This window comes from Manis pentadactyla, chromosome 1 (genome assembly GCF_030020395.1).
Source record: "Manis pentadactyla isolate mManPen7 chromosome 1, mManPen7.hap1, whole genome shotgun sequence".
Lineage (NCBI taxonomy): Eukaryota > Metazoa > Chordata > Mammalia > Pholidota > Manidae > Manis > Manis pentadactyla.
The window spans coordinates 236,005,257-236,031,547 of record NC_080019.1 but is presented as its reverse complement, the minus strand read 5'-3'; the positions used below and the strand labels follow the sequence as shown (position 1 = coordinate 236,031,547).

General features: G+C 59.2%; 5 protein-coding genes across 15 annotated transcripts in view; 2 read left to right on the top strand and 3 right to left on the bottom strand.

The window, feature by feature from the left end:
• Window positions 1-20: 20 nt before the first annotated feature.
• Window positions 21-6,461, top strand: WDR6 (WD repeat domain 6). The gene is made up of 6 exons (XM_036877607.2): window positions 21-283; window positions 2,222-4,697; window positions 4,781-4,864; window positions 4,937-5,053; window positions 5,142-5,260; window positions 5,347-6,461. Exons 1-6 carry the CDS (start codon window positions 184-186, stop codon window positions 5,805-5,807), a joined length of 3,357 nt encoding a protein of 1,118 aa, XP_036733502.2. The 5' UTR covers window positions 21-183; the 3' UTR covers window positions 5,808-6,461.
• On the bottom strand, window positions 6,023-9,463 carry DALRD3 (DALR anticodon binding domain containing 3). 3 transcript variants are annotated; one of them, XM_036877622.2, is made up of 11 exons: window positions 8,336-9,463; window positions 7,974-8,230; window positions 7,808-7,887; window positions 7,595-7,723; window positions 7,256-7,326; window positions 7,111-7,172; window positions 6,935-7,017; window positions 6,666-6,845; window positions 6,481-6,594; window positions 6,319-6,387; window positions 6,023-6,246 (listed from the first exon to the last, which is right to left on the bottom strand). In XM_036877622.2, the coding sequence occupies exons 1-11, from the start codon at window positions 8,794-8,796 to the stop codon at window positions 6,127-6,129; spliced, it is 1,626 nt and encodes a 541-aa protein (XP_036733517.2). In that variant the 5' UTR covers window positions 8,797-9,463; the 3' UTR covers window positions 6,023-6,126. The 3 variants fall into 3 exon arrangements, with proteins under 3 accessions (XP_036733517.2, XP_036733516.2, XP_036733518.2); XM_036877621.2 differs by having other exon boundaries at window positions 6,319-6,594; XM_036877623.2 differs by lacking the exon at window positions 6,666-6,845 and having other exon boundaries at window positions 6,319-6,594.
• Window positions 9,464-10,749: 1,286 nt separating this feature from the next.
• On the top strand, window positions 10,750-12,113 carry NDUFAF3 (NADH:ubiquinone oxidoreductase complex assembly factor 3). Of its 3 annotated transcripts, none has more exons than XM_036877643.2 (6): window positions 10,750-10,965; window positions 11,119-11,185; window positions 11,274-11,466; window positions 11,551-11,617; window positions 11,720-11,820; window positions 11,898-12,113. In XM_036877643.2, the coding sequence occupies exons 2-6, from the start codon at window positions 11,121-11,123 to the stop codon at window positions 12,027-12,029; spliced, it is 558 nt and encodes a 185-aa protein (XP_036733538.2). In that variant the 5' UTR covers window positions 10,750-10,965; window positions 11,119-11,120; the 3' UTR covers window positions 12,030-12,113. The 3 variants fall into 3 exon arrangements, with proteins under 3 accessions (XP_036733538.2, XP_036733536.2, XP_057343848.1); XM_036877641.2 differs by having other exon boundaries at window positions 10,804-10,936; XM_057487865.1 differs by having other exon boundaries at window positions 10,943-11,185; window positions 11,551-11,614; window positions 11,721-11,820.
• Window positions 12,114-12,657: 544 nt separating this feature from the next.
• Window positions 12,658-17,258, bottom strand: IMPDH2 (inosine monophosphate dehydrogenase 2). Of its 4 annotated transcripts, none has more exons than XM_057487828.1 (15): window positions 17,076-17,258; window positions 16,732-16,780; window positions 16,449-16,571; window positions 16,288-16,362; window positions 15,769-15,975; window positions 15,193-15,280; window positions 14,920-15,119; window positions 14,754-14,844; window positions 14,566-14,661; window positions 14,240-14,311; window positions 13,465-13,608; window positions 13,234-13,378; window positions 12,997-13,140; window positions 12,835-12,918; window positions 12,658-12,732 (listed from the first exon to the last, which is right to left on the bottom strand). In XM_057487828.1, exons 1-15 carry the CDS (start codon window positions 17,171-17,173, stop codon window positions 12,711-12,713), a joined length of 1,638 nt encoding a protein of 545 aa, XP_057343811.1. In that variant the 5' UTR covers window positions 17,174-17,258; the 3' UTR covers window positions 12,658-12,710. The 4 variants fall into 4 exon arrangements, with proteins under 4 accessions (XP_057343811.1, XP_036733512.2, XP_057343817.1 ...); XM_036877617.2 differs by having other exon boundaries at window positions 16,449-16,550; XM_057487834.1 differs by lacking the exon at window positions 14,240-14,311.
• A 125-nt stretch (window positions 17,259-17,383) lies between these two features.
• Window positions 17,384-26,291, bottom strand: part of QRICH1 (glutamine rich 1) — a 37,746-nt gene continuing 28,838 nt past the window's right edge. For all 4 annotated transcript variants that reach the window (XM_036877616.2, XM_036877614.2, XM_036877613.2 and 1 more), the window contains 5 exons: window positions 25,549-25,663; window positions 20,504-20,612; window positions 20,040-20,191; window positions 19,623-19,713; window positions 17,384-18,292 (listed from right to left, as the gene is read on the bottom strand). In XM_036877616.2, the coding sequence (XP_036733511.1) occupies window positions 18,100-18,292; window positions 19,623-19,713; window positions 20,040-20,191; window positions 20,504-20,612; window positions 25,549-25,663 (660 nt within the window). In that variant the 3' untranslated portion in view covers window positions 17,384-18,099. The remainder of the gene's footprint in view (window positions 18,293-19,622; window positions 19,714-20,039; window positions 20,192-20,503; window positions 20,613-25,548; window positions 25,664-26,291) is intronic.

Sequence of the window (26,291 nt, the reverse complement as noted above, 5' to 3'; positions counted from 1 at the left end):
GCCGCCGCGCACGGCGAGTGTCACGTGACGGGGGCGGGGCGGCTCCGCTCGCCAATCAGGGGCCGGCTCACGCTCCGGCGTGGAGGCTTCTTACCTCGGGCGCTGCAGAGCTGTGGCTCGGCAGGCTGTTCTCGCGAGAGCGCGGCTCGTGGTCAGCCGGGGCGGCGCGGCGGAGAGTGCGACATGGACGCTCGTGAGGACTCCGTTTGGCCGCGGGCGACCTCGGAGCTCATTCTGCTCCCAGTCACGGGGCTGGAGTGCGTGGGGGACCGGCTGTTGGCGGGTGAGGCTTGTCTGGAGGCGCGCGCTGGCGGGCGGGGAGCCGAGCGCCGCCGGGGCGGGACCGTGAGGACAAAGCGGGTCGCGGGCGCCGGCCGGCGCTGGGTCTTCCTCAGGGAGCTGCAGCGGGCGCAGACCCGGGCGGGCGGCGTGGCCTGACCCGGCGGGTGGGGGGAGCCGCTCTGGCGGGGATGGGGTCCGGAAGTAAGCCGTGGACAGCCCTGCCCGGGGGCGTGCGGAGAACCCGCCCCGGCCGGGAGCCGGTGACCGCAGGTGGTGCGGTTCCACGCGGGTTCCCAGGCAGGGCCCTGGCTGCAGGCCCCGAGGGAGCCGCCGCCTTCCTAAGGGGCTGGAAGCCCACGGGTCCTCTCGTGTTCTACGCGCCCATGGGGTGAACATGCAGGGGTGACTGAGGCTCGGAGAGTTGGTCACTTTGGGGAAAGGGGGCATTCCTGGGAGCCTGGAGAAGTGAGCAGAGCCGGACAGTGCTAGGCCTGGGCCTGAGTCTATTCCTAAAGGTGGTGGGGAGGCCCCAGTGAAGTGCTTCAAGCAGGGGAATGACTGGAGACGCAGGTTAGAAAGCTCTTCAAGTGAATTCACCTGCTCCTGTGACTCCCAAGGCGGTGCATTGATGCAGTTGCGGAAGGCCACCCATGTGCACCTCTGATCTGAGTTCCAGGCCCAAGGGCCCAGGTGCTCCAACTCTGCGCGGGGGGGAGCACCAGCCGGTCTAGTTGACCTTAGTTTCTCACTTGGGGCATTTGTTGGCCTCTGTTGCCATCACGGGAGGCCATGAGGCCATGAACTGTCTCTTGGGCCTTCCACAGCACCCTCTTTATCCCAGACTGGAGCCTGTTTACTATGCCAGCCAAGCTACCCAAAGCTTTTGCTCACCTCAGGGCCATCCGACCTGCTCTTTCCTCTGCCAGGAAAGGTGTCCTCCCCCAACACCCAGCCTGGTCAGATTAGACCAAGATTCGCAGTCACTGCACTACTGACCTGCTGGGTCAGATGGTGCCCCGTGTAAGGGGCCGTCTGTGCTGCAGCAGCCCTGGCCGCCACCCCTAGGTGCCGCTGCACAGCTGCCAGTCATGACGACCAAGTGTGTCCGCAGACATTGCCAAGTGTTTTCTGGGGCGGGGACTGCCCCCCCCACCCCCCCGTTGAGAACCACTAGGTGAGATGGTCCCATTTTACGTTCTTGAAGCAACACAACATATATATTCTTCCGAGGGTCTTAACAGTTTAAGAGCGTGGTTCAGTTGAGTGGCGGTGTGAAGTCCATACTCAGTAGAATGAAGGTCAGGTTGTGAGCACAGCTGAGGGACTGCTAGTGTCACTCACGTCAGGTCAAATGATGCCTTAGGCGAGACTCTTTAGAAAATGTAAGGCACAGGACTTGGGGACAGAGTGCAATGTGGGAAGTTAAAAGCACACGGTGGACTCCCTGGGGGCAGGCAGGGTGGCAATGGTCCTTGCGATGTGTTGCCTGGAGAGAGCCCAGGGGTGAGCTGAGTGGGAGGTGCCTGCAGGGCCGCCCAACGGGCCGCTGAGGGTCCGGGAGCCCCCGCTCCCTCTTCTAGTCTCCCCCTGCTCACAGCTCCTGGAGGTCACTAGGGCTTCTGTCGGGCCCCGAGGTGGAAGGCCGGCCTACCACAAGGGATGCCAGCCGAGGTAGATGAAGCTAAGACTTTGGGACTGAAGCTGAGAGGGATCCCGTCCGAAACGTGGGCAGTTAGGTGGGCAAGGAGGAGATGGTCGGGCTGAATGTCGGGAGTGGCTGGTGAGGGCTCAGAGTCCGCACCGAGAGTCCACTGAAGCTGAGGCCAAGCTGAGTCCTGAAAGGCTGGTGGGCTGCATGCTGGGGGTCTTCCCTGCCGCCTGTGCCTCCACAGCTCCCCCAAGTCGTAGGGGGCACTGAGGCGGCCTCACCTGTGTCTAGGTGAGGGGCCGGATGTCCTGGTGTACACCTTGGACTTCGGGGGGCACCTGCGGATGACGAAGCGAGTGCAGAGCCTGCTCGGCCACTACCTTATCCATGGGTTTCGGGTGCAACTGGAGCCCAGCGCAGACCTCAACGCTGAGGCCACGGTGGCTGTGTTCGGGAGCAAGGGACTCCGAGTCGTGAAAGTGAGCTGGGGACAGGGCCACTTCCGGGAGCTCTGGCGCTCCAGCCTGTGCAACATGTCTGATTGGATCTGGGATGCACGTTGGCTTGAAGGGAACGTGGCCTTGGCCCTGGGCCACAACTCAGTAGTGTTGTATGACCCCGTGGGAGGCTGTGTCCTGCAGGAGGTGCCCTGCACGGACAGGTGCACCCTCTCGGCCGCTTGCCTGATTGGTGACACCTGGAAGGAGCTAACCATGGTGGCAGGTGCTGTTTCCAACCAGCTCCTGGTCTGGTACCCAGCAGCCACCCTACCAGACAAGAAGGCCGTGGCCCCTGACCGGCGGGTCAGTGGGCACGTGGGGGTCATCTTCAGTATGTCGTACCTGGAAAGCAAGGGCTTGTTGGCCACAGCTTCAGAAGACCGAAGTGTTCGCATCTGGAAGGTGGGTGACCTGCGCATACCTGGGGGTCGGGTGCAAAACACAGGGCACTGCTTCGGGCACAGCGCCCGCGTGTGGCAGGTCAAGCTCCTAGAGAGTTACCTCATCAGTGCTGGAGAGGACTGTGTCTGCTTGGTCTGGAGCCACGAAGGCGAGATCCTTCAGGCCTTTCGGGGCCACCAGGGCCGTGGGATCCGGGCCATCGCTGCCCATGAGAGGCAGGCCTGGGTTATCACTGGGGGTGATGACTCTGGCATTCGGCTGTGGCATCTGGTAGGGCGTGGGCACCTGGGGTCGGGGGTCTCAGCTCTCTGCTTCAAGTCCCGTAGCAGGCCAGGTGTCCTCAAGGCTGTGACACTGGCCGGCTCATGGCGACTACTGGCAGTGACAGATGCGGGGGCCTTGTATCTCTGTGATCTTGAGGCCAAGTGCTGGCAGCAGCTGCTCGAGGACAAGCGCTTCCAGCCCTACTGCCTCCTGGAGGCAGCTCCTGGTCCCGAGGGGTTTGGACTGTGCGCCATGGCAAATGGGGAGGGCCACGTCAAGGTCGTCCCCATCAACACGCCAGCGGCCGCTGTGGAGCTGACCCTGTTCCGTGGGAAGGTGCACAGCCTGAGCTGGGCCCTGCGAGGCTACGAGGAGCTCCTGTTGCTGGCATCGGGCCCTGGTGGTGTTGTGGCCTGCCTGGAGATCTCGGCTGCGCCCTCTGGCAAGGCGATCTTTGTCACGGAGCGCTGCCGGTACCTGCTGCCTCCGAGCAAGCAGAGATGGCACACGTGCAGTGCCTTCCTACCCCCGGGGGACTTCCTGGTGTGTGGGGACCGCCGCGGCTCTGTGTTACTGTTCCCATCCAGACCAGGTCTGCTCAAGGATCTTGGGCTTGGAGGCAATGCAGGTGCTGGGGCACCCAGAGCAGGGGGCGGCCATGACAGCGACGAGAACACCGCGACTGAGTGGGGCCCCGTGTCCGCCCTCCCCTCTCTGCATGGAAAGCAGGGTGTGACCTCAGTCACCTGCCACGGAGGCTACGTGTACACCACAGGGCGCGACGGTGCCTACTACCAGCTCTTTGTGCGAGGCGGCCAGCTCCAGCCTGTCCTCAGGCAGAAGTGCTGCCGAGGCATGAACTGGGTGGCCGGGCTCCGTGTGGTGGCCGACGGCAGTGTGGCCGTCCTGGGATTCCATGCCAACGAGTTTGTGGTTTGGAGCGCCCGGTCCCACGAGAGGCTGCATGTCGTCAGCTGCGGTGGAGGGCATCGCTCCTGGGCCTTCTCTGATACTGAGGCGGCCATGGCCTTTGCCTACCTAAAGGATGGGGACGTCATGCTGTACCGGGCACTGGGGGGCTGCACCCGGCCACACGTGATTCTCCGAGAGAGCCTGCATGGTCGGGAGATCACGTGTGTGAGACTGGTGGGCACCATCCCTGTGGGGCCTGAATTTGGGGTCCCCAGCTTCATGCAGCCTGACCACGGAGAGCCTGGCAGCGAGGGGCCGGGCCTAACTGACATCATCATCACGTGCAGCGAGGACACCACCCTCTGTGTCCTGGCGCTCCCCACAGCCACGGGCTCAGCCCACGCGCTTACAGCCGTCTGTAACCACATCTCCTCCGTGCGTGCAGTGGCTGTGTGGGGTGCTGGCAGCCCAGGAGGCCCTCAGAGTCCTCGGCCAGGCCTGACTGCCCACGTAGTATCTGCGGGGGGACGGGCCGAAATGCACTGCTTCAGCATCACGGTCACCCCGGAGCCCAGTGCCCCAAGCCGCCTGGCCTGCCACGTCATGCACCTTTCATCCCACCGGCTGGACGAATACTGGGACCGGCAGCGTAATCGGCACCGGATGGTCAAGGTGGATCCGGAGACCAGGTGATGGGCCCTGGTGGGCAAGAGTGTGGGTCGGGTCCGACCCCCTGCTCCTGGCCCTGCCTGACCTCTGTGTGGCCTCACAGGTACATGTCCCTAGCTGTGTGTGAGCTCGACCGGCCTGGCCTCGGCCCCCTGGTGGCTGCAGCCTGTAGCGATGGGGCAGTGAGGTGAGAGCCTGGGCCGGGCCAGGGGCGTGGGGGGTTCTGCAGTGGGCTGCGGGCTGCACCCTTGGCCCGCAGGCTCTTTCTTTTGCAGGAGTCTGGACGGCGGCTGCAGCTCCTGGCAGAAACCTTTCACCACAAACGCTGTGTCCTCAAGGTTCATTCCTTCACACACGAGGTGCCCAGCCAGCAGCGGTGAGGGGCCATGTGGGGCCCTGCGTCGGGTGGGAACTGCTGTCTCCTGCATCCCATTCTGACCCAGATGCCCTGTCCTCGACTGCAGGAGGCTGTTCCTGTGCAGTGCAGCCACTGATGGCAGCCTGGCCTTCTGGGACCTCACCACTGTGCTTGACCATGGCTCCACAGCCCTGGAGCCTCCAACAGCCCCTGGGCTCCCCCACCGTGAGCAGTTGGCATGCCTGACCCTCCCCGGCCCCTGCTTGGCCTCCAGCATGGCAGGCTGGGCCCTAACCACCTTTTTCCTGCAGAGCTGGGCCCACCCGGCCTGACCGTCCAGGCTCACAGCTGTGGTGTCAACAGTCTACATACCTTGCCCACACAGGAGGGCCACCTTGTGGCCAGTGGCAGTGAGGATGGCTCCCTGCACATCTTCGAGCTTGCCGTGGACACACCAGAGCTGGAGAGGGCGGGTGGGGGTGCCGTGCTGATGCCCCAGCTGCACGTGCTGGAAGAATACTCAGTCCCCTGTGCCCATGCTGCACACGTGACTGGCCTCAAGATCTTGAGCCCCAGCCTGATGGTCTCAGCTTCCATTGACCAACGGCTGACCTTCTGGCGCCTGGGGCACGGTGAGCCCACCTTCATGAACAGCACGGTGTACCACGTACCAGATGTGGCCGACATGGACTGCTGGCCTGTGAGCCCTGAGTTTGGCCACCGCTGTGCTCTTGGGGGCCAAGGGCTGGAGGTTTACAACTGGTATGACTGAAGCAACCCACAGAGGCTGCCCACTGGGCATGGCATCTGCCCACAGCAGGCATGACTGCCGTGCCCAGTGGGCCTCAAGGGATGGCAGAGATGACGACAGCCTCGAGTCCCCAGCCTCAGAGCCAGAGCTGGAGAGGAGTGGAGGCTGCCTGAGCAGGCCCAGGCCCAGGCCCAGGCCCCGTCCCCCCAACACCTCCCCACAGGAGGACGACGCCGTGTGACGGAAGCAGTGTATTTCAGCACCAGACCTCTTGACACCACATGTGGCAGTTTTCCCATTTGATGACTGAACACATTCCCAGCTGTCAGGGCCCCTGGCCTTAGACGTGGCTCAGTGGTGGGAGGCCCAGCATGGCCAGGCCCGCGTGGAGCACCTCACGCAGAGCCCGCAGCAGCTGTAGGCGGGCACACATCTGAGTGAACAGGTGGGGCCGGGGCTCCTGGAGGAGAGAAGGGATCTGCTGGTCTCGCCTTTGCTGCCGTCCCCAGGACCCCTCCTGCTGGGCACTCACCCCGAGCACGTGCACGCGGTTATAGTATGAACTGAAGTCCATGCTGAGCTGTGCCAGGAACCTGCACACCTGCGGGCAAACGGAGTCACTGGCCAGTGGCCTGACTTGTACCCAGAGCAAAATAAAGGAGAGCAGATAGCGCCCGCTCTGGCCTCGTCTCACCGTTTCTGTGCGCACAGCAGTGTGGAGCCCTGGGGTGTCACGGGCCAGAGCCCCTGTCCAGCTCAGCAGGTCCGGGAAGGGCAGGATGCTGTTGAAGAGCAGCAGCCACTCGCCCTGTGGGGAGAAGGGTGCTGGGGGGAGGCCCGAGCCACCTGTGGGTGGCAGCTCCCAGGAGGGGCACTCACCTCATCACGCAGCAACGAGAAATCCAGCCTGCTGGCAGGCGGAGCAGCAGGGTACAGTCCTTGCTCGACACCGAGGCTGTAACCCTCAAAGAGGGTGGCCAGGCGGGCGCAGTTATACATGACAAAGACGCCACTCCTGGTGCCCTTTGTGGAGGTGCCGTCAGCCAGGGCCAGGAGGAGCTAAGGAGGGCACAGTTGCAGCAGGGGACAGCCACCACATTCATTCCCTGCCCCTCCACCAGGGTCCTGGGGGGGGTGCCCAGGCTCACCTGACTTTGGGGGGCCGTGCTGAGCATCTCAAACTTGATAGATGCCACAGAGAGAACCCTGAAGACCTCTGTCCAGGCCAGATCTGAGGGACCAGAGCCTGTCAGCTGGTCTCTGGGGGCACAGAGCAAATGACCTGTCCCCACCCCAAAGCCCAGCGAGGGGATCCGGGACACACCTGACGTCAGGTCCCTGCCGTGCTTCCGTGCTGAGGCCTTGCACACCTGGGCCTGCCGGAGCCTGCATTTGGAAAAGTAAGAGGAGGGCCCGTGGGTAGGGTCCCCACTGCCACAGCCACACGGCCTGCCTTCAGCCTCACTCACTCGTAGTACTCCGAGGCCGTCAGGGAGCCAGGCACACCAGCTACCTTCACTGGGCCGCAGACCAGGTGCTTCTGTCAGGGCAAGACATGTGCTCAGCCAGCTGGTCCCCCCAGGAACCCAGAGCTGGTGCCCAGGCCACTCAGCACATGGTCCCCAGCCTCGACCAAGTCCTCCCACCTCCAGGCCTCACCTTCTCCCAGAACTCCAAGTACTGCGCGTACCCACTCGCCAAGCCTAACCTCTCCCCAGAGATCAAGGGTCACTGGGCTCTGGCCTCCAACAGGCCCTACAAAGGTTTTCTGGGCCTGAGGCTGGAAGGGGAGCTCCTGCGCCACTAACTTGTCGGAGGGGAGCCTGGTCATCCAACTTCCACCAAAGCAGATCCAGCTTCTGTTGCTGGAACTCCTCCTCACAGCTCACCACGTGCACAACTGTCCAGCCGTCCATACCAGCACCCGGGGCCGCGGCCTGCAGAGAGGTAAGAGGGCGGTCACCGCAGGGACTCGGAATGCCTGCTTTGCCAGAGGCCCGCGGCGGGGAGCCAGCACCGACCGGGCCGGGGTAGGCGTCCTCAGGCGTCTGCTGCCCGGCCTCCTGCAGCTCGGCCAGCACAGAGAGAGCGTCCTCGGTCACTGCGGAGGGAACGCAGGCGCTGCGACTGGCTGGAGGGGCAGGGCTCCCCGCCTTCTTCCTGGCCCCATCGGCCCTCAGGTCCTACCCACACAGCTGTCTAGGTTGGGGTCATAGCCGGCCATGCGGCCCCGTTCTTCCACCAGCTCCTTCAGGCACACGGTGCCCAGGGCGCCAGGAGGCAGGGCTCCTCCGTCCCGGGCCGGGGAAAGTTCCGCCAGCGCGCGGGTCCTGAGGGCGTCGGGCGCAGGTCTGGCGGGGGCAGCGGGCCAGTCCACACACAGCTGCTGCAGGAAGGTCGCCATGTGCGGGTCCCGCACTGCAGGTACGAGGCGCACACTCACCCTACGAGGCGGGGGCGGCCGCCTTAGCCTGCACTCCGGGCCCGACTCGCCCACTTCCCAGCCGCAGAAGCCCGCGAGCCGCCCGCCCGCACCCCGCCACGCTCACCCTTGGGCGCGCAGTGCTCGCGCCAGGTGGTCGGCCACGAGCACAGCCCGCAGCTGGCTGAGGCGGAGGGCGCAGGGGGTGCCGCGCAGCGTCGGGCAGTGCAGCACAACGCGCGGGACCGGGATGGCGGGCACAGAGGGCGCGGTGTAGGAGGCCACGGCGCCCAGGACGCACGCAAAGACTGCGGGCCGCCGCAGCTGAAGCGCCAAGCCCGCGGGGGTGAGCGCACAGCGCAGCACGGGGGCCACGCCGGGGCCCTGCAGGCCGGCTACGGCCTGGACCAGCCTCTCGGGGACTTGCCCGTCCCCGAAGCGCGCCTGCAGCGCGCGACGCGGTGCCAGGAAGTCTCGGGCGCGTAGGCGGCGTGCGTGCTTCTCCTTCAGCCACACGGGGTCCCCGGGCCCCAGGGCCGCGTTGAGGGCCCCGAGAGTCTCCCCGACCCCTAGACGCGCCACCGCCATGGCGCCCGGAGCAGGAAGCAGCTTGTTGGGAGGCCGGACTTCCGGGGGGCAGGACTTCCTGGGCCGGCGAGCCCGGCGGACCAGCGGCGGCCCGGAACGGACAGGTGCGCGGCGGGGTCTAGGGCGGCCACCTCCCTCCTGCGGAGCTCGAGGGCCGCTGCGGGCTCAGGATGCTGTCGTCACCCGCACGAGCGGCCGGGGACCGGATTCTAGGGTCCGCTGCGCTCGGACAGGCTCTGTCGTCCCCAAGGCGGCCATCCCGCGTGTGTGAGGGCCCATTTCTCCAGTTTCACACTGACCACAAGGCCAGCGTTCCCAGGGAATCGTCCCCGGCGTTGGGCAGCCACAGTACAGCCCCTTCTCACAAAACGTTCAATTCTACAGAAATTGAGCTCTTCGGCTTCAGGGTATTTGCCTTTCCCTCTTGGTGTTGCTCGTCTTTATCCCAGTGCTCGCTCCCATAGTCCCAGTTTTGAGTCCCGAGGAGCTGCAGCCACCGCGACAGCGTCCTGCTGATGCCTCTGCTTCCCCGGCGGCCCCGCCGAATGCCGCTGCTCCCACCGTGGGCCCTCCACGCCGCGACGTCCCTCCTCCGGCAGGACAGCGCGGGGTCTCGCAAGGGTTTCACTCCGACGCACCTTTAGTCCCTTTCCCTCTTCCTTAGGGGCGACTACACCTGCCGCAGAGCGCCCAGGTCTGAAGGAGGGGTCCCCACGACAGGCCCCCATGCCCTGCAGGGAAGCGCCGAAGGGCACTGGGCGGACACGACATTCCCGATGGCTTCTCGGGTGCCCACTCAACGGGAGTGATCGTGTCATTCCAAAGCGCCTTCCGTGCTGCAGGCGCGCGGCCTGGCCCTCAGCTACCCCCGGTACACGAGACGGTTGGGGTGGTTTTTCCCCAGGAAGTGAAGGGCTATCTTTAGCGAGCGGCGGGCTGGGGCGGCCCTGGGGGACTCCGCGCCACGGCAGCCGTATCCGGAAGCCCTGGCCCGCCCTCCCTCGCCAAGGCCACTCCGGGTTGGAGATGGCCACCGCTCGGCTCTCCGCCGGCTACGCCACGTCCAGACCGAGGGCGCAACTGAGAAAGGGACCCCACAAAGTGTCTGGGGTCAGGGCCAGGTCGCTGCTCAGGCAGGAGAGCAGGGAACGAAATCCAAGCGCAGCTGGAATGCTCTGGAGACAACAGCTGCTTTTGGGATTCCGTTGCCCGCTGTCCAGCCATGGGGGGTGGGGGGTTCCTTGCCCTGGGGCCAGATTCGAACCCCCCATTCCCAGTCCCAGGAGGCGACCCAGGAACAGGCGGTGAAACCCAGTCCGGTGTGAACGAGGCGCTCAACTGAGTCCCAAAACAATAGGTGGGGCAGTGAGGCCTCCCCTGGGATCTGGTCCCGATCCGGATTAGACCTGTGGGATAGGATTAGTCCTGTGGGTCCCCTGCAGGTAGGGCCACTGCTGCGGTCACGGCGGCGAGGCGGTGGGACGGGGCTTCGGGGTCAGCCAGGATGGAGCGCGCCCGGGGTCCCGGAGGGGAAGTGAACCCACGCGCCCGCCTCGGGACAGCCCCGCACCTGGGCCCTTTGTCCGGACGTCAGCGCCCGGAGCACGAGGGGCCCCACGGTGGCAACGGAGTCCGCGAGAAGCCACTGCGCCCGTCCTCGGCGGTGACCCCCTGCCGCCCGCCCGACCCGCGCGACTGGCACACGGCGACATCCCCCTGAGGCCGCGACCCGGGTGCGCGGAGGTGACCCAGGCAGGGGCACTAGTCGCGGGACGCAAGCCAGGCGAGCGAGCTCAGGGTGAAGTTGCGGGCGCCGTCTCCCTCCGGGTTTGGTGCGGTTCGGCCCGGCCACTACCTCCGGAAGGCCACAGCCGCTCTACTCCGGCGTCCCTTCCGCTTTGCTCTGCCCGCACACTTGGGGCCATTTTAAGGAGCAACCGGCCGACCACGCCCCCGCGCGCTCCCGAGAAGCCAATCCACGCGCGGCACCGCCCGGCGCCGCCGCCAACGGTCGCGCGAGTGACGGTTGGGGAGGGGCGCGACCGCGGCGAGCGGAGAACCTGAGCCGCCGCCCGGCCCCCGGAATCCGACGCCGGGAGCCCGGGATTAGGGGTGGGCGGTTGGCGGCGCGCCCAGCCAGGTGTGCGGGACGGAGCGACGGCGCGGCAGGTGCGCCGCGGGAGTCCCGGGGGAGGGCGGGCGCCTCGGGATGGGCGGCGGGGCTGCGCCGCGCCCTCCGGACGCAGGGGGGCGCTGTGGGCGTGCGGCCAGCGCTCCCCGCGGCCCCTTGACCCGGTTCCCGCTTCTCCGCGCGCCGGTCAGCCATGGTCGCCGCGTCGCTGCTCCGCTGTCTGCCCAGAGCGCGGGCCGCCCCCGCCCAGCTGCTGCGGTGAGTTCGGGCCGCGCCCCCTTCCCCGCGCCCCTCGGCCCCTCACCGGCTGACCCCGGCCGGCGCGCTCCTCACCGCCCCTCCGCAGGGCCCCACGGCGTGGGCACCGGCTCACCCCGGCTGACGACGAGCTCTACCAGCGCACGCGAATCTCTCTGCTGCAGCGCGAGTCCCCGCACGCCGTGTACATCGACAGCTACAGCAGCCGCGGCTTCACGGTCAACGGAAACCGCGTGCTGGGGCCCTGCGCGCTGCTCCCGCCCTCGGTGGTGCAGTGGAACGTGAGCCCGCCCGCCTGCCCGCCGCGGAGCCCACCCGGGGCCAGGGAGCGCGGGTTCTGCGCTAACCTGCCTCCCCCCACGCAGGTCGGGTCCCACCAGGAAATCACGGAAGAAAGCCTCTCTCTCTTCTGGATGCTGGAGCCCCCAATAGGTACTGGAGGGGAGCGGGCAGACGTGCTGAGCCCCAGAGCCACCCCAACCCCAGCGTCTGGACAGAGCTGGTTGTGGGCCAGCTGTGCACATCCTTCCCTAGAGATTGTTGTGGTGGGCACTGGTGACCGGACCGAACGGCTGCAGGCCCGGGTGCTGCGAGCCATGCGGCAGCGCGGCATCGCTGTGGAGGTGCAGGACACGGTGAGCCGCAGCACTCGGGGCGCGGGGGCGGCGCGGGCCGGGCCCCAGCTGCGCTGATGCCGGCCTTCTCCTTGCAGCCCAATGCCTGTGCCACTTTCAACTTCCTGTGTCATGAAGGGCGAGTGACTGGAGCTGCTCTCATCCCCCCACCTGGATGGGCCACTCCCCCACCTCCAGCCCAGGCTGCAGGCGGAACCAGCGGGCACTGACGCCTCGGCAGAGCTCAGGGCTGCCGGCGCCTTGGAGCAATGTCACTTTGTTCCACTTGCCGCTGAATTAATGACTTAATCCACTCCTGTTTTGTACTGTGTTCCTGCTCAGTGGGCTCTGGGGGGGGCAGGGGGTAGGTGGTGTCTGTGAAGAGACCAAGGGGTCAGCTCTTTATCTGAACTACTTGGTCCCCCGGCAGCCAGGAGGCCGCCTAAGCAGTTCCAGCTGCAGATCTAGCTCCTTGCTTGCCTTCCCATGGGGGGAACCTTTGCTTTCTCCACAAAGTCCTGGGAACATGTATGTAGGATCGCACCGGGTCCTGTGTGCACATGGCTTTGGAAGAGTGCGAGTCTTAGTTTAAATCTGTGGCACTGGTCCAGAGCCCCACATGCTGCTCTGTGACCCCAGACTGTGTGTGACACTAAGCTCCCCAGAGCCAGAGCGGGCAGAGCTGTCTGTGAGCCGCCTCGGGAGGGGCTTTCTGAGTCTAGAACTACTACTACTGTCCAAGTCTGTGGAACACATCCCCTCAGGGCCTGAGGCTTCCCAGAACGAGGGTGTCCTGTCTGTAGCTGGGATGGGGGCAGTGCACAGTCCCACCTGCCTGCTGACCTCACAAAGGTGGCATCACTTTTTTCAAATTTTTATTGAAAAATCAAGAGGGTGTGCTGTATCCCTTTTCAGAAAAGCCGCTTCTCATACCTGCAGGCAGAAGAACCAGCTTTGAGGTGAGGGCAGGAGCAAGGGCGCAGGGCAGAGAAGCCGCCACCCCCACAACGGGGCTGCAAAGGGCTGGCTGCTTACGAGTGGAGGCTGTGGACACCACCTTCCACCTGGGCCGAGGGTGTTCTCTTCTCAAACTTGAGCTCCCCAGAGTACATCATGGCTCTGCAGAGGGGCAGGCATCAGGTACAGGCAGCTGGCCCTCCACCAACCCTTCCACCCATCCCAACTCCCCACACTCACCGGACTTGGGTCAAACTCTTGGCACCAATGTCCTGGCATGAGTGCTGGATGCCAGCAATCAGGTAAGGGACAAATTTGTGGATGGATCCTTTGTCCTGCACAGCCCCAGACACCCCCTGGGCCACCTTGATTTTGTCAGCTTCGCTGCAGGGAGAGACCAGAGACAGGAGCAAGTTCAAAGCATAGATAGGCCTGTCACCGCAGGGTTGACGTGGGGTGAAGACCTTCCTGTCCCACCTGAAATATCGATTCTGGCTGCTGAGATGCTTGTCCATGGCGTCAAGAGAACCCATACCACGGTACTTCTTTAGACGGATCCCATCAGAGAAGAAGTACTCACCAGGGGCCTCAGTGGTAGCAGCCAGGAGAGAGCCCATCATGACTGTGGACAGACCGGAGTGTGGGGGTCAGACCTGATGGGCACTAGGGGAGGGGGTCCCACCAGGCTCCCTGGATACCGGGCCTCACCTGTGGAGGCTCCAAGGGCCAAGGCCTTGGCGATGTGGCCCACATTTTGGATCCCTCCATCAGCGATGACAGGAACACCAAAGCGTCGTGCATACTCTGATACCTTGTATACTGCTGTTGCTTGGGGGCGCCCACAGGCCAGCACTGTTGAGAAACAGGAGCAGATGGGCAGACAGACTTAATGGAGTCGGGCAAGGGCCTTGTGGGCCGCTGCTCAGCACACCTGCACAGGACTGCAGCCTGGCTGAGGGAGAGTCACATATGGGACGGCGGCTGCCCATTTGCCCTGACAGCGCCAAACACTGTGACAGCCTCCACTCACCCGTGTGCCTGCGTGCATGTGCAAGGCCTGGGCAGCCTCAGGTACATGCAGTCAACAGCCTGGAAAGCCCTGCCCAGCTGGCACGGGGCTCAGGGTCCCCGTGCAGTTAGTACCCAGAGGACCCCCTCCTCCCCGCATGGTGGGCAGTTCAGGCAACATGGAGACAGTGGCTGTGTGGAGAGTGGGCTCCAGAGTTGGCCTGAGCTGTGCCTGCTGCAGCAGCTGTGGGCAGAGCAGGGCCTACCTGGGGCGGGGTCTTATGCCAGAAGCAGCCCAGGAAGAGGGAGAGCTGTTCCCGAGCAGCCCCCAACACCACAGTCTGTCACGGAGTCCGCTCTGCCCACACCCCCGCCCTCCTTCCCAGCACCACGAACCCCAGGAGCTACAGCTACAGTCAACCAAGCAGCCGGGCAGTGGGCAGCTGGGCCGGCCGGCGGGCCAGGCCGGACTTACTATAGCAGCCCGTGACAGTAGAAGGGCATTTGGGGCTGTGGGACTTTATGTCTGGAGGGATCTTGGGAGCCGCTGAATAAAACAAACAGACCAGAGTTTAGAGAGGGGGCAGAGCAGGAGCGAGGAGGCCAGGCCAGGGGGGTGGCAGGTGAGGAACGAGGAGAGCTGTCCTGCTTCCAGAATGTCGCCCGTCCTCGGGGCCTGTTTGGCCCTGGGGCTGCCCCTACTGGAGGATCAATAGGTTCCCCAAGAGCCACTGGCTCCAGGGCGCGTGGGGCTGAAGACCCTACTGAAACCAGTGTCTGAGGGCCCAGGCATCTTCTTACCCTCCTGTGTGATACAGATGGAACCACTGCCCATGCCCACCCGCAGGGCGTCCACGCCGGCGTCGATGAGGTTCTTGGCCTGGGCAGCCGTGACCACTGCAGGGAGAACGGGGAGAGGTTCACGTGAAGGTCTCAGTGGGGGCCTCACCGCCCTTCACCCGCATCTTCATCACCCAGTTGGGCCTCACCGTTGCCTCCAATGACTTGGAGACTGGGATACTTCTCTTTGATGTATTTGATCATGTTGATCTGGAAGATGGAGTTTCCCTGGGAAGAATCCTGAGACAGGGAGGAAGTCCAGTGAGGCTGGTGCAGCGGTCCCGAGCACCCCGCCCATCCTGAGCAGCAGCCTACCAAAACCACCGCATCGACGCCGGCCTGGGCCAGCAAGTCCAGCCGGTACTTGTCATCCTCATGGGTGCCGATGGCTGCTCCACACAGCAGCTGCTTCTTAGCATCCTTGGAGGCCAGTGGGTAATCCCGGTTCTTCTTCAGGTCTGTCCGTGCAATGATGGCCACCAGCTCATCGTCTCCGTTTACAATGGGCAACTTTCCTGGCGGCAGGACAGAACGATAATCGGGACCCCAACCTTTGGTTCCCTAACCTTTCCCACCGCTAGTACTCACCCTTCTTGCTACGCTGCAGAATCTCATTTGCTTCCTTCAGTGTGATGCCTGCAGGGGCTACCACCAAGTCCTCCCTCTTTGTCATGATCTAGGAGAGAGAGCAGCTGTCAGGAAGGGCTGATCAGAGACCCGACCTCCCAAGGACCCTTCCCTAAGTTGGGGCTGATGCTCCAAAGACTACATTCACACCCACACCCAAACCGCCCTCCCTCCTCCAGTGAACTAACAGTCTCTGCAGCCATGTCATGACTGCACACAGAGCAGCCTGTTCCGGTGTGCAGAGGGCAAGACCACATGGAGCAGCGGCCGGAGGACAGACGAGGAGGCTGAGGCTCACCCTTGAGAACTTCCCCACCAAGGGTGGCAGACCACAAGGGGCCTGCTGGCAAACACCTGGGCCGACTGAGAGCTTCTGATGGGACAGGGATGCGTGTGGTAAGAAGCCTGGCTGGGAGTCCATCTTTCCGGAACAGCAGAGCCCCCCCCCCCCCCCAAGGTGGATTTCAGGCAACAGCAGCCTCCTCGTCTTCAGCCTGGGCTGGCAGAGATTGGCACTGTTCTGACCACAGGACCTACCTCTTCCAAAAACAGGTCGTGCTCCTCCTCCTTGAGAAAATCAATGTCCCTCGAGGAGATGATACCCACCAGGCGGCTCCCCATCCGGCCCGTGTTGGTGATGGGGATACCACAGAAGCCATGCCGGGCCTTGGCTTCAAACACATCCCGCACGCGGTCTTTGGGGCTGAGGACCACCGGGTCAGTGATGAATCCCTGCTCGTATTTCTGGAAGGGATGGTGAGAAAGGATGTTTCTGAGCTGCTTTCATCAGGCACTCGCTCTGAAGCCTGGGGTCTGTGTCAACTGGCCTGGCAGTGCCACAGGACCAGATCCCACCAACACCTCCAGCCCAGAGACAGGAGACACAGGCGGGCACAGGCGCCTTCTGGCTGGCCCTCCTGTGTTGCCTTCTCAGGCTCTTCTCCTCACCCTCAGTGGGAAACGCAGACCCTCAATTGGCAGAGCAGATCTCCACACCCACCCCACTCCACATCAGGGGCACTCCCAGCACTTGACCAGCATCCTTGCCCTGCTGACCTTCACTTTGCGAACTTCGTTGGCCTGGAATTCAGGTGTGCAGTTGTGGTGGATGAAGCCAATGCCGCCTGTGAGCTGCAGAAGCATAAGGGGAACGGGTGTCCCCGCTGCCTGCTTTCGGAGATGGGGCCCTGCTTCTAGCCGCCCCGCGTGGTGCTCACCGCCATTGCTATGGCCATCCCAGCCTCTGTGACTGTGTCCATGGGTGAGGAAATCAGGGGCGTCTTCAGAGTGATCTTCTTGGTCAGAGCGGAGGTCAAGTCCTGAGGATAAGTACGTCTAATCTGGGACACCCCGGCTAGTGCCAGGCCCCCCACAGAACAAGGGCCCTGAGTGGGCGGTAGGAGCAACCCACAGGCCCCGAGCCCGAGCCCCGGAGGCGAGAAGCGCGCGGCAGCCCCTCCCGCAGCCCGGGCGCTCAGGCCCGACTCCGGCCGTACTCACCACCTGCTCCGCAGTGAAGTCGATGTACCCCGGGAGGATGAGGAAGTCACTGCGGGGAGAGGCCCCGGTCAGCGCCCCGGAGGCGGCGGCCAACGGCACCCGCGGGGACCTCCGCGCAGCCTGGCCCACGTGTCCCCGGCGGCAGCCACGTGCAGGCGGGAACCGGCCCAATCCCGCCACCCGGCTGTCACCCGCGCCCCGGCGCGAGAGGCCGCCAAGGGCCCGCGGGCAGGGCTCCCCGCCCGGACCCCGAGCGCCGCCCGGCCGCCTGCGCCAACCCGCGCGGCCTGAGGCCGGAGCCCCGACGGGGTGGGCCGCCACGCGCCCCCGCCCCCGCCGCGCACTTGTAGGTGAGGCCGTCGCCGCTGTTGAACAGCTGCTGCGCCGAGAGCCCGTCGTCCGGCACGTAGGACGTGCCCCCGCTGATGAGGTAGTCCGCCATGGCGGGGCGCCGCGGCCGCGGGTCCCAGCGAGCGCCGCAGAGGCCGCGGCCGCCCGGGCGCCTCCCTATAAGCAGCCGCCTCGTCACCACGCCCCGTGCGCCGCCGGCGTCAGCACGCGGGGCGGGACCCAGGCTCGGGGCGGAGCGCATGCGTCCCTCACGACCCCGCCGCCCCAGGCTCCTCCCCAATAAAGAGGCGTTGTTCACCAGCCGGTTGCAAAGACGTGCTTGTCATTCTTAGTAAACAACTAGATTAAGAATACATAAGAGAAACAGAGTGGTATCTTTATATGATACACAAGTGTATGTTACAAGAATTCCATCAGGCACAGGTGCCGCAGGTTTAAGGCCTCAACGTCGGGCCAAAAGAAAAAAAAAAGGCATGGTAAAGTTTTTACTTTAACATCTAAAATGTCACTTGTCGTAAAGGAGAGTGTAATAGAAATCGCCTTTAATAAATCATAATTGAAGTTCCCCTCATTTTTCATCCATTAATATGCTAAGTTTATGTCTGAGCATGAAGAAAGGCCCGAGGGTCCCTGTGGTCGGGATGCGGGCCAGTCGGAGCAGAAGCCCGCAGATCCCGCGGCGTCCACCCATCCTTAGTCCCAGCTTCTGGAGGAAGGGAAGGGACCACGTTTCTCCTAACAGGCCCCACTCAAAAAAAACAAAAACAAAGCCAGCCAGCAACTTTCGAGGACATCTGGCTCTCGGGAAGCCCAAGCCCCCACAGGCTGAGGAATCTGCCGCGGCACATTTACCAAGATGCACAGGGGGCTGTTTCCTTTTACATTTCAAACAGAAACAGTCTGACAGGCTGCAAAACTACACCAATATAAAAAGAAAAGAAAAAAACGGAGGCCTCTTCCTCAGTGTGAAAGGCTGTTTCTGTCCTCAATGGTCCCCCTGCCCCACGGCTGATGCCCTCAGTGCATGGTGCTCGCGCTGGCCACCGCGATGGCCTCCTGAATTTCTCGTATCACCAGGATCCGAGTCAGCATCTGTCCCATCTGCTCTCTGCTGATAGGCTGGACTGAGTACCAGATCGGGCTGTTGGGGGCCACCACCGGCTCGGGTGTCAGGTAAAAGGTGTCATTCCGGCCTTTCACACTCTGGGGGCTGAAGAACACATCAGTAAGAGCTGGATAAAACCACATCCATCTCAACCCTTCCACCTCCACCCTCCCAGATACTTGTAGGCAGCAGCAGGAAGGCAGCAGGCCTGAATCCCCTGCAACCAAGCACTTGGGCCTCCTCTGGGCCACTGCGAATGCCAGAGGTAGGGCGCCTCCTCACACACCGCCAGCCGCGGTGCCTCTGACCGACCCCCTCACCCACCCACCGCCACCCAAGGACTCCCAGAGCTCAGGTGCTAGAGCCCAAGCACATCCCCCTTGGAACCGACTTCACCACCCAGAAGGGCCACCCCCAGATCTTTTCTCCTATTGTTTCCTCTACCCACTCCACTGAAAATCCCTCAATCCCTACCTCGGGGACTCTGACTCTGAGGCTGCGGTCCTTCCCTGCTTCATTCCAGGCCCCTCATGTGCTGTAACTCCTACGACTACTTATACACAGCACATGCCACCCTCTAACAGCCATCCAAGCAGCCACTCAAGATCCACCAAAAGGATACTGCATGCCAGGCCCGCACTGGCTGCTGATATTGAAGAAATGAGCAAGACCCGAGAGCCCCTGCTTTATGGAGCTCAGAGATGAGAGAGCAATTTAAGTTACACAAGCACACAGACCGAGGAGCAGGCACTGCCCCATGCAGGAGGAACAGCCTGAGGCAACAGGCAGGGCATCTGGAAAGGCTTCCCCAATAAAGCTGTTTCTGAGTAGAGAGATGGGAGCTGACTAGCAAAATGGGTGGGCGAATGGGGGTTTCCTCAACAGGGAAAAATCCCACGCTGAGGCCCTGAGGGAGGGAGCCCATGACCGATGTGAGCGAGGAGGAGCCACTACGTCTCGAGTCCGGGGCCCCGCAGCACAAGGCTGGCGAGGAGCAATGCGTGAGACGCCTTGCTGGCCACATCAGGGCCACCCTTTCTCTTTGGAGTAAAAAGAAACTACTGAAGATTTTACTCTAAGTAATGTTAATTCCTCCAATGCAGAGGTAACACGACAAAGCGCAGGGGCAAGAGACAGCACAAGCCAAGGGAGAGTCCCTCAGACCAAAGGCAGTGACAAAAGATCAAGGCCACTAAGACGCAGGGCTGTGCTCGACGTGGTGGGGCAGCCTCTCGGTACCCTTCCGCCTCTCCTGTAATGCCCCTCTTGTGACAGGGCGCCCACAGGGAACAGGGACCCGTTCCCAGCACAGTGCTGGGCCCATCACGTGCATGGTACTGTTTCTCCTTCTCCGTTTGTACTAGAGAATGCCTCTGCACACAGGTACGTGTGCGCACACACGCGGGGTCACCCGGTCACAACAAAGCCTCCTCACCATTTAAAGAGGTAGAAGTCGTAGAGCTTGATGGGGCATCTCAGCGGATTCTCTGGATTTTCTGTCTGTTCTGCATACATGTCATCTGTAACTGTAAAACACCCCCACCCCAACACACACGGCATCAACTGCTTCAGCCGAGCCCAGGATAGGAGACGGGCTTCTGGCCGCCCCAGCCAGGAAGTCCAGGGCCGGGGACGGGGGAGGGGGGGGGGGTGAGACATGATGGGCCTGACGAGACCAGGCAACTATCTTTTCTGGGGCATCTCTGCCTCTAGAAGGGTCTGAAGTTTCTGGCTAGGGAGAAAGGAATGGAGAATTCCTGTCCAGCAAACCCAACCTTCACACTCATCACCAGCCCCCCAGGGCCCAGGGCAGGACGGGTGGCACCTGTTTCTGCAGCGCCTCCTCCCCTACCTTTCTGGCCTGTTTGGTGTATCCCAAGTGCCTTCAGGTACCGAATACTCGTGCTTTTATCCTTAGGGTTGGAGGGGTTCTTCTTGGTCTGTCGCAAGACCTTGGAGAAGGCCAGCTTCATGTGCTGGTCCACTGTCTTCAACAGGAAGTATCTGCACCGCAAGCAAGGGCGAGGCAGAGGGAGGGGGCCGGGGGCAGGCGTGACTTACCCCCTCCGGCGGGCAGGGAGGAGCCACGGCTCGCGCTCCCGCGTCCAGCAGGCCCACACCCGCACACACTGTCTAGTGGGGCAGCCTGATGGCAGGGGGCGGCAAGGCTGTCTGCCTCACTGGGCGCCACACCAAAGGTAGCCAAGTGGGGCGACAGTTCTCAGCAGCCCACACGCGCTCAAACGTGTGTCCGAGGAATTCAGAAGTCCACCTGGACAGTCTCCACCTAGTCACTAGCACCTCCAGCACACTTACTTGGTGTTAAAGAACATGAGGGTGGTCAGCAGGGTGGACGGGGAGTGGGCCCCGAGCTGCTTGCACTCCCACAGCATCTCCTCGGTCACGTGGCTGGGCAGGACGTAGCCTAGGGGGGACAGTGCTGCTGCAGCAGGGGGGCCGGTGGGCGGCTTGCGGCCCCATGCAACAGAGCCGCGAGGCACGGCAGGACCATGCAGGACGCGTTTGCCCCAGGTCTCCCCAGGGTAAGGCAGAATCATCTGGGAAGCTGGTTAAGACAAGAACGGCTGGGTCCCAGCCCAAATTTCTGGGACCCGGTAACATACATTTCTAACCATTTCCTAAGACCACACTTAGGAACCACTGCCCTTACCTGATGTTAACTTTTCCTCTAATCCCAGGTTAATGTGGGCCCTAAGGACAGCCCTCAGGGAGAGCAAAACACACGTTAACTGCAGGCCAAATTCTGCATACATACCTATTTCTCGGAAAGAGGGTACAGAGCTTTCATCAGATTTTCAAAGGTGCCCAAGGGCCCAGAGAGCGGGCACACATGCCTCAGTGTGCCTTGCTGAAATAAACTCTTCGGTGGCCCCCATCTCTAGAAACAAAGACCATTCTCATCCCCTCTCCGGATAAGGGGCAGCTGATACTCAGAACTACGCTGGGTTTTCCCCGACAGGGCAGGCATTACTGGGAAACACTGGTTCATAAGGAAACTGAGAGCTGGGCAGGGACAAAGGCTGATGTTTGACCAAAGGCCTGAGCCACCAGGCCCACACAGAAGGAAGGTAGCACTGGGTTCATCACCAAGCCCCCTCCACAACTTCATCCAACAGCCAACGTGCAAGTGTTTGTGTGCCAGGCACAGAGAGCACGAGGAAACAGCAGACACCAGCGTTCTCTTGCAAGAGGTTCAGGATCCCCAGACAGGCAGCAAGGGGCCACTTCCAAGAGGCAGGGGAAGAAACACAGTCCCATTCTCAATCCTTGCCAAAGCTGGCCCTCTGGCTCCACAAACATGCCCCATCCCCTTCAGGCACCTCTGCCTCTCATCTTCTGTTCTGGGGCCCAGTGGCAATGAAACAAGGTCCCTAGTCTCAGATAGGTCTGAAGCAGGTCAAGCGGCAGAAGAGAGCCCTCACTGGGGAAGGCCAGCCCTAGGATGGTCCCAGGCATTCCCAGACAAACCCTATTTTCTCTGGGTCACTCTGTCATTTGTTGTCACTTCCCTAGCTTTAATCACTTCTTTACAACACAACATGAAGTTCAATGCCTGAAAACCAGTGCTCCTGACATGGGAGAAGGGAGATGCAAAGACATCATATAAAAGCCTTGTAAGTTGTACATATGAACTGCAAGCATCAAAATGATCTTTTACTTTCTATTTTTTAGTTCTGTCCCCTGCAAGGCCTAGAAACAACAATCAACCCAGGAGCAATGAGCACTCCCAGCAACGAGACTATGGTACTGAAACACCATTTACCACTAAAAGAAACGAGGCTCCATGGAGGATTGACTGATTCCACACTGGGACAGGAAACTTCCAAAATGAGCTTAGAACATTTTGGCAAATCAGAAATCAAGAAAGCAGTCTTGTGTCAAAAGAACTTAAGGGTCAATTTAAAGAGGCTCCAAATGTCCAAAGATGGGCCAATTTGTGCATTAGAAAAGGTAACAACTACAATGGAATGAATCATATTAAGCATGTTTAAATTCATTAGTTCACAATTTGTCTTAAAAAAAAAAAAAGCTTAATGGTTATCACTGGGGGGGAAGCTGGTGAGCCAACTCCTGTGAAAACTGCTAAGCAAAGGAAAAGAAACTCCCCCTTAGCCTGCCTCCTCTATAAAATCTAACTTACAGATTCCAAGGTTTGACAAGGAGGTTTCGCCCTGTACGTCAGCAGCATAATAATGAAACAGTAGTAACATCAGAACACTCCTCTTCAACTCCTAATCAATTAATGGATCCAGACAGAACAGGCATCTGAATAAATAACCTATCTACATAACCTTGCCAAAAATACAATACAAAAATCAAAACCTGATCAAGTCTTTATATGTAACTACCAATTAACTGTAAATACAGAGGACAAGAATATGTTAAAACTACACTGTGGGGATGTCATCAGCAAAAGTTAGCCTACACAACAATTTAAAAGGCTAGTTTTTTTCATACATAAATTGCAAGAAAAAAATTGAAGGGAGAAATTAAAGATTAAAACCACACATCAGCAGTTTTGATATGTGGGCCTTCGCACCTTGACTCACAAAAAATTTGTGACATGAGACAATGAGAAATTCAAAGGGTTCATTTTGATGACATTACAGAATTATCTTTTCTTTAAAAAAGCATGAGAATGGCATTGTGGTATGTTAAGAATACATTAAAGTATTCATGGATAGTGTCTGGGATTTACTTCAAAATAATATGGGAGGGGCAAAACAGGCAGGCGGCGTACACATGAAATAAGATTTCCCAGGGACAGTAAGTACATGGAAGTGTCATTAATCTATTATGTTAATGTGTACATGTGCTTGAAATTTCTGTAAGAAAATTATTTAAAAACCAACTTTGCACAGCCACACTTGGCTTGAAAATCTGCAAATCCTGTAGAGTGAGTTACTTACTCAGTCTCTAACAACAGCCCCTCCAAGAGGCATCCCTCATGATACCCTGAACACTTTCTATTCCCTTGTACTTTGCTCTTCAAAGCACTAAATCATAAATTATTTTATTTACGTACCCTACTAGGCTATATATAAATTTTGTTCACTATTATATTATCTACACCAAGAATACTGCCTGACACATAGACACTCAAAAATTGTTTAACCAATGCATTTTTTTTAAACAAAATGCTAAGCATGTAACTATGTGCAGTGAAGAATGTTAATCAGTCAGAATTATTTCACAGTATACACATAGATACGGAAGCATTATGCTGTACACCTAAAAAACTAGTATGTCAATTATCTCTCTCACTTTTTTTAAAAAGATGAAGGAAAAAGAAAAAAAAGGTGGGGGGGATGGTACAGCAGCATAGTTTAATAAATAGCAAAACCAGCAATAAAATTCAGATATTCATGTGGATATAAGTTTTCAACTCATTTGGGTAAATACCAAGGGGAGTGACTGCTACACTTATGAAAATGCCAAACGGCCTCTGAAGTGGCTGCACCGCTCTGCATGCCCACCAGCGCCAAGAGTGAGAGCTGCCCTGCTCCCTACTCTGCACTGGGTGCCTCCAGCGGTTTGAGACGTCAGTCCTTCTGACAGGTGCACGGTGGTATCTCGTGGTTTTATCCTACAATTCCCTTCCCTGATGATATATGATAAGCATCTTTTTATACAGTTATCTGCCATCTCTGTATCTTCTTTGGTGGAACATTTGTTCACATCTTTCGCCCATTTTTTAAATCAGGTTTTTTTCTTACTATTGAGTGTTAAGAGCTCAGTGTACATTCTGGATACCAGTCCTTCATCAGCTACATGTTTTGCAAAGACTTTCTCCCAGTCTGTGGCTTGTCTCTTCATTCGCCTAACAGTGTCTTTCACAGAGAAGTTTTTAATTTTAATGATGTCCAGCTGACTGAATTTTTCATTTCACAGATTGTGTGCAGGGTGTTTTATGTTAGAAGTCTGCACCAAACCCAAGATCAGCAAATTTTCTATTTCTAGGAGTTTTATAGTTTTAGTTTTACATTTAGCTCTAGGACCCTTTTTGAGCTGATTTTGTGGAGGGTGTGAGGCCTGCATCTAGACTCATCTTGGCATGTGGACGTCCGGCTGCTCCAGCACCTTCTGTGGAAACCCGCCCCCTTCACTGAACTGCCGGTGCCCCTCTGTGAAAGGTCAGTTGGTTATGTTTGTGGGGCTCTACTTCTGGGCTCTATTCTGTCCCCCCTGACCTGTTCTTTCACCAGTAACCTGTACACAATGTTTTCAGCAGCTTTATTCATAATTGCCAAAACTTGGAAGCAACCAAGATGTCCTTCAGTACATGATGGATACACAAACTGGTCCAGCCATACAATACAACATTAATTTGGCAATAAAGGAAGCCATGAAAAGACACACACGAACATTAAATGCATGTTGCTAAGTGAAAAAAGTCTGAAAAGGCTACAGACTGAATTACTCCAATTCCATGACATTCTGGAGAAGGCAAAACTAGAGAGGCAGTAAAAAGATCAGTGGTTTCCAGGGATTCAGGGGAGGAAGTGAGGAATGAATAGGTGGAATGCGGGACTATAGAACAGCAAGACTTCTGTACGGTACCGTAGACACACGTCATGACACATCTGCCAAAGCTCGCTGAATGGGCGCACCGAGTGAGCCCTAATAAAAAGTCTGGACTTAGTATAACTACTATATCAATACTGGTGCATCAAGAAAACTACAGAAACATACCACACTAATACAAGAGAATACAGGGGAAATGCTGTGTGAAAGAGCATACGGGAATTCTCTGTACCTCTGGCTCAATTTTTCTGTAAATGTGAAACTGCTCCAAAAAATGTATTAAGACAACACACACACACAGACACACAGACACACACACACACACACAGACACACACACACACACACACACACACACACACACGACACACACACAAAACCTTAGACATTCTACTGCAAAGCTCGTGTTCTTTCCAATGTGACATGCTGCCCAGGGGGTTACCTATGGGTAAAGCAAAAATTATGTTCTAAAATAGAACATTTGTTCAAACATAGGGATAAAACCCCCAATACGTAACAGGAGTAACCTACAAACAAAACAATTTGTAATCGTTAATTTTGCCAATGATTCTAATAATAGGAAAAAAGAGTAACTATCCCATGCTCTGCATGCCCGTGTTCTTGCTAGGACCAGCCGGGTTGTCTGTCTGGTGAGCAGTGCCCTTTCCACATCAGGCCAAGCAGCACAGAAACCACTGCTGGGGCCTGGGGCTAGGGCCTCCTCACCCCCACGCTGCACCAGCGCCAGCCTCACAAGCGTCTGCTCTTTTTCAAACCCAGATGGGAAAGACATCCAAGGGCTAGGAAGACTCTTACCAAGGGGAGTGACTCGGGGCTGAACATCCTTCAGAACTTCATGCAGCCACTCCGTGAATCGAACATAATAAAGATCAGAGAAAATGTCATCCACCCGTCCATTTTCAAAAAGATACTAGAAGAAAAACAACCAATTAAAAGTGTTTGGTAGTTGCCTGAGTAAGACTTTCAGAGGGAATAAGACATTCTTTTAACATGCCATTGCCTCCCCCACCTATTCCCTCCCCTTAAGAAGCCTACACAGCAGGTCACAGCCAGGCAGCCTGTGACACTCCCACACATGCTTCCTATCATGTGACCTGACTTTCCAGGCACTCTCCGGGGGTTAGTGGGCCCAATTTTGTGAAGATATTTCACTCAGGCAGGCACTACCTTGTGTTAGCAAAAACATGATGCAGGCTCTGGGGCCAGCCTCTTAGTAATGGTGTATATTAAATAACTCGTATGAGTCTTTTAACTTTCAGGGCTGTTTTCTTGTGTGTATGTAAATGGAGATATCCGTGCCTGCCTTCCAGGGCTGGGGAGAGCATGGAATGAGAGGGAGTGTGGAAAGCAATTCTCCCAGCGCCCTGCGTGAGGTACAAACAGGCAGGCAGGTTTTCTCAAGCCCAGACAAATGGCGAGTCCCAGTCAGCAAGGGCTCTGGAGTCCACGACACTGTGGGCTCCTCCACAAGAGCATTCAAACACCAAGAGACCCACCTCCGCTCTCCTAAGCTGCCTGCCCTCAAGTGAGCTTCCCTG

What these genes read in the sequence shown, in the direction of transcription:
- NDUFAF3 (XM_036877643.2), top strand. Translation starts at nt 11,121, where the DNA reads ATGGTCGCCGCGTCGCTGCTCCGCTGTCTGCCCAGAGCGCGGGCCGCC. An exon ending in GCCCCCGCCCAGCTGCTGCG is followed by an intron (nt 11,186 to 11,273) that starts GTGAGTTCGGGC and finishes GCCCCTCCGCAG; the next exon opens with GGCCCCACGGCGTGGGCACC. An exon ending in GATGCTGGAGCCCCCAATAG is followed by an intron (nt 11,618 to 11,719) that starts GTACTGGAGGGG and finishes ATCCTTCCCTAG; the next exon opens with AGATTGTTGTGGTGGGCACT.
- IMPDH2 (XM_057487828.1), bottom strand. Translation starts at nt 17,173, where the DNA reads ATGGCGGACTACCTCATCAGCGGGGGCACGTCCTACGTGCCGGACGAC. An exon ending in GGATGGCCATAGCAATGGCG is followed by an intron (nt 16,363 to 16,448) that starts GTGAGCACCACG and finishes ATGCTTCTGCAG; the next exon opens with CTCACAGGCGGCATTGGCTT. An exon ending in GGTGTCCACAGCCTCCACTC is followed by an intron (nt 12,733 to 12,834) that starts GTAAGCAGCCAG and finishes TTCTGCCTGCAG; the next exon opens with GTATGAGAAGCGGCTTTTCT.
- WDR6 (XM_036877607.2), top strand. Translation starts at nt 184, where the DNA reads ATGGACGCTCGTGAGGACTCCGTTTGGCCGCGGGCGACCTCGGAGCTC. An exon ending in TGTAGCGATGGGGCAGTGAG is followed by an intron (nt 4,865 to 4,936) that starts GTGAGAGCCTGG and finishes CTTGGCCCGCAG; the next exon opens with GCTCTTTCTTTTGCAGGAGT. An exon ending in GAGGTGCCCAGCCAGCAGCG is followed by an intron (nt 5,054 to 5,141) that starts GTGAGGGGCCAT and finishes CCTCGACTGCAG; the next exon opens with GAGGCTGTTCCTGTGCAGTG.
- DALRD3 (XM_036877621.2), bottom strand. Translation starts at nt 8,796, where the DNA reads ATGGCGGTGGCGCGTCTAGGGGTCGGGGAGACTCTCGGGGCCCTCAAC. An exon ending in AGGACGCCTACCCCGGCCCG is followed by an intron (nt 7,724 to 7,807) that starts GTCGGTGCTGGC and finishes ACCTCTCTGCAG; the next exon opens with GCCGCGGCCCCGGGTGCTGG. An exon ending in CGGCAGGGACCTGACGTCAG is followed by an intron (nt 7,018 to 7,110) that starts GTGTGTCCCGGA and finishes CTGGTCCCTCAG; the next exon opens with ATCTGGCCTGGACAGAGGTC.